Source organism: Pteropus alecto, unplaced genomic scaffold (genome assembly GCF_000325575.1).
Source record: "Pteropus alecto unplaced genomic scaffold, ASM32557v1 scaffold398, whole genome shotgun sequence".
NCBI classification, from domain to species: Eukaryota; Metazoa; Chordata; class Mammalia; order Chiroptera; family Pteropodidae; genus Pteropus; species Pteropus alecto.
Genome location: NW_006442497.1, coordinates 3,190,837 through 3,198,362, shown reverse-complemented (window position 1 = coordinate 3,198,362; position 7,526 = coordinate 3,190,837). Strand labels below are relative to the sequence as shown.

The 7,526-nt window shown below is 51.4% G+C and overlaps 2 protein-coding genes across 4 annotated transcripts in view; both read left to right on the top strand.

Moving 5' to 3' along the window:
* Positions 1-3,196, top strand: part of PHF23 (PHD finger protein 23) — a 4,392-nt gene extending 1,196 nt beyond the window's left edge. The window contains exons 1-5 of one of the 2 annotated variants that reach the window (XM_006922297.3): positions 7-35; positions 589-620; positions 780-872; positions 1,438-2,320; positions 2,418-3,196. In XM_006922297.3, the coding sequence (XP_006922359.1) occupies positions 32-35; positions 589-620; positions 780-872; positions 1,438-2,320; positions 2,418-2,635 (1,230 nt within the window). In that variant the 5' untranslated portion in view covers positions 7-31 and the 3' untranslated portion in view covers positions 2,636-3,196. Of the gene's footprint in view, positions 1-6; positions 36-588; positions 621-779; positions 873-1,437; positions 2,321-2,417 lie in introns of those variants that run through there. The other variant, XM_006922296.3, reaches the window with a different exon arrangement.
* Positions 3,197-3,342: 146 nt separating this feature from the next.
* DVL2 (dishevelled segment polarity protein 2) overlaps positions 3,343-7,526 on the top strand; it is an 8,600-nt gene continuing 4,416 nt past the window's right edge. Inside the window, exons 1-5 of one of the 2 annotated variants that reach the window (XM_025040086.1) lie at positions 3,343-4,121; positions 6,429-6,498; positions 6,826-6,971; positions 7,102-7,199; positions 7,332-7,469. In XM_025040086.1, coding sequence (XP_024895854.1) covers positions 3,928-4,121; positions 6,429-6,498; positions 6,826-6,971; positions 7,102-7,199; positions 7,332-7,469 — 646 coding nt within the window. In that variant the 5' untranslated portion in view covers positions 3,343-3,927. Of the gene's footprint in view, positions 4,122-6,428; positions 6,499-6,825; positions 6,972-7,101; positions 7,212-7,331; positions 7,471-7,526 lie in introns of both variants that reach the window. The other variant, XM_006922295.3, reaches the window with a different exon arrangement.

Genomic DNA, 7,526 nt, shown 5'->3' with positions numbered 1-7,526 from the left:
CTGGTCTATTCGGGACGCGAACTGGCGTTGGATGTGTGAGCCTGTGTGTTTAGGGTGGGGGGTGAGGGGCGCGCCGGGCCTCGTGCTCGCGTAGAAGGGGCCGGAGGGCGGGGAGCCGTTCAGCTTGGTCATCCTGAACCCTGGGGGCTGGCGGGCGGCTTGTGCGGTTTCGGAGGGCCAGGGGTTGTAGAGCGCGGCTAGGCTGGAACTCGGGGCCGTGGGCGCGTGTGAAGGACAGCGGCAGGAGGCACCCGGGCTCCGGCCGGGGAGCGGTATGGCGGGGTGCGGCGCTAAGAGATCCGAGTAGACGAGTCTAAAGAAACCGTGAGGCGGGGGGTGGGGCGCCAGGCCTCGGGTGGGGGGAAGGGGAGCGCTATAGCGAGGCTTGAGAGGGCGCCGCGCCCAGGCTCCGCCCCTCGCGAGGCGGAAGGGGGAGCAGGGGCGGGTCCAGCATAGCTGGGGGCCTGCTGGCCTGCCTGAAAGACATGGGAAAGCAGGGGTTTCGCTTGAGATCGCCAATGTATAGAGGTGGGGTTTTACACAGACTCTTTCCTAAGTGCCTTGACTCAGCTTTTATTGCTTTCACAGATCCACCTCCGACCCTTAAGCCAGAGACTCAGGTGAGGTTTTCCTTATCTTTGCAGCCTAGTGTTAGTGTCTTACCCCTCTTCCCAGTCTTCTCTCCCTCTCCCACCTTTTCCAGATTCCTCACTCCTGGGACTGCGCCTTTGGGAATGCCCCTCTTAAACTACACGTGATAAAAATTTCCTTCCTTTCAGCCACCAGAGAAACGTCGGAGAACAATTGAAGATTTCAACAAATTCTGCAGTTTTGTCTTGGCCTATGCTGGTTACATCCCCCCTAGCAAAGAGGTAGGGACAGGAGATGAACAGATTTGAGAGTGGGGCCTAGGACTATAGAGGGGGCTACTGAGCAAATGGGATTGTGTTACTTTTTAGGAGAAGCCTACCAGAAATTATAGGTAAGACTAGGGCAGTTAGAAACTGCCTCTAGTAGGAAAACTAATATCTGGGATGAGAGTCGGGTTATCAGAGATAGGTGGCTTGAACAGCCATGAATAGTCTTGGGGTGCTGTTAATGGAAGGTGCTTTTGGATAAATTTTAAGGTGAAAATGGTAACGACTGAGACTATACAGAAAGGAAGCTAAAGAAATGCTCTTGTTGAGAATACAATGTTGCAAAGGCAGTGGGTATTTGGGAGATGGCTCGAATTTAAGGGCAGAAGTAACATGGAGGTGCTTAAGAAGAATTGCTGGTGGGAATTGGGGTGGGGATAAACTTTCCGAACACAGTGAGATTTGTGGTTTTGGCAGGATATTTTGGGATAGATTAGTCCCTGGTTTTTTAGCTGGGTTTGTAGAGAAACTGAGATGACTTTGGGTCCTCTGCTAATCTTAGTCTTATCTGCCTTTTAAGGAAAGTGACTGGCCAGCCTCTGGCTCCAGCTCTCCATTGCGAGGTGAGAGTGCAGCAGACAGTGATGGCTGGGACTCGGCCCCGTCAGATCTCCGAACTATCCAGACCTTTGTTAAGAAAGCAAAGTCATCTAAGAGACGGGCGGCTCAAGCAGGTCCCACCCAGCCAGGACCTCCAAGGTCCACTTTCTCTCGTCTGCAGGCCCCTGACAGTGCCACCCTGCTTGAGAAGATGAAGCTCAAGGACTCTCTCTTTGATCTAGATGGGCCCAAAATGGCATCTCCACTGTCCCCCTCATCTCTGACACATGCCTCCCGGCCCCCTGCTGCTCTCACCCCAGTGCCCCTTTCTCAGGGGGACCTCTCCCAGCCTCCTCGAAAGAAGGACCGAAAGAACCGAAAGTTGGGGCCAGGAGGGGGAGCTGGCTTTGGGGTGCTTCGAAGGCCTCGGCCAGCCCCTGGGGATGGGGAAAAGAGATCTCGAATCAAGAAGAGCAAAAAGCGGAAGTTGAAAAAGTCAGAGCGGGGTGATAGACTCCCACCTCCTGGGCCTCCCCAGGCACCCCCCAGTGATACAGACTCTGAAGAGGAGGAGGAGGAGGAGGAAGAGGAGGAGGAGGAGGAAGAGGAAGAAGAAGAAGAGGAAGAAGAGGAGGAGGAGGAGGAAGAGATGGTAGCGATGGTAGGAGGTGAAGCCCCAACTGCAGTGCTCCCAACACACCCTGAGGCTCCTAGGCCCCCTGCTACAGTGCACCCTGAAGGAGCTCCTCCCACTGATAGTGAAAGCAAGGAGGTGGGCAGCACTGAAACAAGCCAAGATGGAGATGCCAGCTCCAGTGAAGGGGAGATGCGGGTCATGGATGAAGACATCATGGTAGAATCAGGTGAGAAGTTTAGGGCTGACCAGGGGAAGCTGGGATGATGGGCATGGGGCTGTCGTGGATCCAAGAGCTTAGAACACCAAACCTTCTTTTCCCCCAGGTGATGATTCATGGGACCTGATCACGTGTTATTGTCGAAAGCCCTTTGCAGGGCGGCCCATGATTGAGTGCAGCCTGTGTGGAACATGGATCCATCTCTCCTGTGCTAAGATTAAGAAGACCAATGTCCCTGATTTCTTTTACTGCCAGAAATGCAAGGAACTGCGGCCAGAGGCCCGGCGGTTAGGAGGTCCACCTCCCAAATCTGGAGAGCCCTGATATCACCATCTCTAGGCTGGAACTTCCAAATGACAAGACTTGGGAACTGAGCTTCAGGGTCCTCAGCCTATCCCCTGAAGCTTGGATATTGTCCCACCTCCAGGCAGGAATTCCCAAGGGAGACTGGTTTGGCAATGTGTTCCTATCCTAGTCTCCTTTACCACCGTATGGACTTAAACTCAGACCCATTATATTTGGGGGTGGGAAGCTGTCTGGGTCCCTAGACACTTAATCTCTGTCCCTTGGACCTGCCACCCTTCACTTTCTGGGCCAGGGTTGGAATTGGGATGGGATGGGACAGTTGTCTATAAAACTCTAGTGTAAATATAGCACTCCCTCCTCTTCTATCTCCCCATTTATTCTACACCAGTTGTATTTTTAATTTTGGACTTCCCCTTTTGGGCATGGCAGCTCAGAGGTGGATTACCAACCAGCCTGGCTAAGGGAGGAAGGAAAGCAGGTGACCATTCTCTCACCTCTTTTGTTTTTAATAATATTGGCCGGCTGTTTGTACAGGAAGCCTTCGTGTTGTAAATAAAGCAGAGTAGGCTCTTTTGTGTTTATAGCCCTCACTGTGCTGCTTGGGAGGGTGGTTTCAGAATAAATGGCAGAAGACCGCTGAAGGTGGGCCTGAAACCCAACTCGATGTAAAGCTCAAGCTGAAAATGACCTGGCTCTGTGCCTTTCCCCACCAGCCCTGTCTCTAGGAACCCCACAACCCCACCCTTAACTACACTCACGTGCGCTTAAGCGGGTTAGAGTTGCTTGGTGCGCCCCACCTGAGTGGGATTTAGCGGGGTGGGGGTCGGTTGCCTATCCCATGAGGGCACAGGTCAGTTTAGCTAGGATAGTTGGGTGACGCCGGTGGAGACACATTTGGGGGCGGGGCCGTTGAGGATTGGGAAACCGTTGCTGGAGATGGTCACGTGTGGGTGGTTTCAGGCCGTCACGTGACCTAAAAGTCATGTGATCGAGACGCTAGGATCCGGGTGGGTCGACTTGGGCCACGTGATGTGGGGGAGGTGGGCGGGACCTTGGAGGTTGTTGGCGGCGGCGGCCGAGTCCGCGGCTTTCGGTCGCGCCTCACGGCCCGACACCCCGCCGACACCCTGCAGATCCTCCACGGATCCTCCACGGATCCCCCACGGATCCCCGCCTTCTTCTTGTACCATTCTTGCACTGGGGTTGGTCTGTCCGCACTCTCGTGTCGGTTTGCAGGTTTGCGCAGGCGCGGCGGGGACGATTAGCCCCTTTGGGTGGGCGGTGGAGCCCGAGAGCGCGCAGGCGAGACCATGGCGGGCAGCGGCGCGGGGGTCAGTGGTGTCGGAGAGACGAAGGTGATTTACCATCTGGACGAAGAAGAGACTCCCTACTTGGTGAAGATCCCTGTCCCTGCCGAGCGCATCACCCTTGGCGATTTTAAGAGCGTACTGCAGCGACCCGCGGGCGCTAAGTACTTTTTCAAGTCTATGGATCAGGATTTCGGGTGAGCGCAAGGCCTAGACTGCGACTGATGGGGGCTGTGCTGGAGTTGATTGGGTAATAATTAAGGAGCACAGGTCTAGTCTAAGCCATACTGGGGTCATCTGGGCTACGGTGGAGCAGATTGTACTATGCCAGGGTAGACTGGATATCCCTGGACGGACAAGGTTATAGTTGGAAAGATTGAGGCGCACAGAGCTAGCCGGGAGAGGACACACTGAGCTATACTAACCCAGATTAGAGAAGATTATGCTATACTGGAATAGAGTTGGGCGTACTGGTTCATTTGGGGTCACTTTGGACTGTAGTGAGGTAGATTGCTCTGTCCTCTGGTAGTGTAGTACATTCTTAATAGTCCTGTAGCACACAGGGATATTGTTGGTTACTGTGGAATCTCCTGATGTAGATGGAGCTATATTGGTGCAACTTGGGATGTTCTGGGCTATGTTAGGGCAGCCAGGATTATTCTAGGATATTCTAGTTTGTACTAATGCAAAGAATGCTGTATTGCGATGTTTTAGGCAGTTCTGGAGTAGATCAGGCTATGCTGGAGAACTTGGGCCATTCTGGTCTCTACTGAGTTGTGCTGGTTAATCTTAGTTTGTATTGGGGCCTAGTTTTTATTGGGACACTCAGTAGAGGGCAGACAGGGCTTTGGAGTGTGTGATAGTACAGACAGCTGTATGAGTATATTCTTGTCTATATTGGTGCAGACAGCTGCATTTGGGGACATTCTAGACTGCTGGAATAGATTAGGCTATCTTGGGGGTAATTTGGGACATTCTGGGCTGGACTGGGACTTTAAAGGATGCAGAGTAAGCCCTTTGGTGTTTATTGCCTTTGGGACTGAATCTTCTGAGTCCTCAATCTCAGCTCTTGAAGGCAAGCTGGATTAGGCTGGGATAGCCTGGGTTTTAGGAGAGCTGGGCTCTATCTAGAAAGATTGTTCATGGTTGAGAAAGTGGGACTGCCTTGGAAGTTACGTTGGATATAAATCAAGGTTCTTCTATTTGTCAGCAGTGTTAATTGGGCAATTTTTAAAACTTTCGTGTCTTGATTTCATCTGTGAAATGGAGATAATCAGAGTAAAATGCCTAGACAGGTGCATGCCTAGTACAGGTGCATGGTGTATGTTAAATTCTTGGTCAGTGATAATTGTCAGTATTGAGTCTGACTTGTCAATAAACTAGGTTATGATGATACAGAATGGAATAACTTGTCAGGCCAGGCTCTGCTGAGATGGTATTATGTTATGAAGAATACTGCATTATGCTGAGACAGATTGGTAGTGACTGAGCTGTATTGTGACATTGAAAGCAAATGTATTAAATTGGTATATATCTAGGCTTCTAGAACCATATTAGGCTAAAAGGTTATTCAGAAAGGATGTCCTATTTAGGGGTGAAGATGTGTGTATGTGATAGAGTTTCTGTTCAGGGCAGAGAGCCTCGTAGTTCATATCTATATTCTTTTAGTCAACAAGTATTCATTGATTACCAAGTGTCACGTACTTTGCTGTGTGGCCAGAACATGGTGTTGAACAGAATAGGCATTAATGTTTTCATGTGGTGGTTGATAAGAAGGGGCCCTGGGGAGAGATCTGTGGAGCCATACCTGCAAGTAGTCCAGTGAAGTCCAATTCATTGCAAGGAACTCATGGGAGAGGTGATCCCCCAGTGCTAGGCAGAACAGATTGTATGATGCAGAGTTTTGTGCCAGGTGAGGCACAGGGGAGTGGGAAGCCAGGCCTCACCTCCCTTTGGGAGCTCTCAGCAGAGTGAGGAAGTACCATTTTTTGGTCTAATGAGTATTTTTACTTAGGCAAAGATAGCACACTTAGATAGCTCTTTGGAAGTGAGTGAGAGAAAACTAAGGAAAGCATAAGAGTAGAGACTTAGATGAGGATCAAAGACTTTTTTAGGGAGGGTGTGTGAGGAACAGGGTTGAAATTGAGATTGAGAGGAGGCTGCCAGCAAGGCTTCTAAAGTTAGATATTTTGGGCAACCAGAGTAACCTTAGGGGATGGCCTTTGAAATTGGACTGAGAGTTTGAATCAGATTCAAGGAGATCTTTGGAGCAGCATTGAGCACCCTGCAGGTGAGCTGGGGAGTAAAGGAGAAATGAAGAAAGGGAATCGAGTTTGGCAATTTCTTAGGTGTAAGAATGAAGTATTTTAGTGTGAGAGAGCACTTGGACAAGCTAAGAGAGAGTCAGCATCCTTGAGCTAGATGAAATTAGGAAAAATTTTGAATGGGGATGGTAGTCGGGGAAGCTGGTCCAGTCTCACTGACTTTCATCCCTCTCTCGGCAGGGTGGTGAAGGAAGAAATTTCAGATGACAATGCCCGCCTTCCCTGCTTCAACGGAAGGGTGGTTTCCTGGGTAAGGAGCCCTGATTTTGAGGGCTCTGTCCCTCCTGCATTGCCAGGCTCCTCCAAGCCTAAGTCTGGCCTTATAGCTCAACCCCTGCTTAGTCGTTGGAGGCCCTGGCTCTTGGCTTCCCTACCTGTTTGGAAAGCGAGCTGGAGTCCCTCAGCCTTCTTCTGGAGCCCTCTAATGCTTGTTAATGCTGTTTTGTGTTTTACTCCAGGCTCTCTCAACCTTGTGCCCTTTTCTAATCCTTTCCCTTACTCCTATCTCATATACCTTACTTCCCAATAGAGCCGTTTTTGTTTTTGTTTTTGTTTTTTAATCACTTACACCCTTTAGCTCGTGTCATCAGATAACTCCCAGCCTGAGATGACTCCCTCAGCTCAGGAACCTCGGACAGAACTGGCACCTCCACCCCCACCATTACCCCCTTTGCCACCAGAGAGGACCAGTGGCATTGGGGACTCTAGACCTCCATCCTTCCAGTGAGTCCTTGGGATTCTTGAGTCCATAGGAGGGAGGTGAGGAGGGAATCCACGCCCCTTGGGAGGGGAAGCCAAAGCTTTGGAGCCCTGTCCCACTGACTCAGATTGGCAACTATCTTTGCCCATCTAGCCCTAATGTGTCGAGCAGCCGGGAAAATCTGGAGCCTGAGACAGAAACAGAGTCAGTAGTGTCTCTGAGGCGGGAGCGGCCTCGCAGAAGAGACAGCAGTGAGCATGGCGGTGAGGGGGCCAGGCGCTGAGACTGGGTAGACTGGAGTTGGGAAGGGGTTGGCTAAGACCCAAGTCTTCTGAGGGTAAGGTGCATGAAGCCTGGTTCCTGAAGTTCTTATTCATACTTAGCTGGGGGCCACAGGCCCAGCGGCCCCTCTAGGCTGGAGCGCCACCTGGCTGGGTACGAGAGCTCCTCAACCCTCATGACTAGCGAGCTGGAGAGCACTAGCCTAGGGGACTCAGATGAGGATGATACCATGAGCAGGTATGGCTCCACAGATATCTCCTCAGGGCACCAGCCCCTTCTTTTGAGCCAATCCTCTC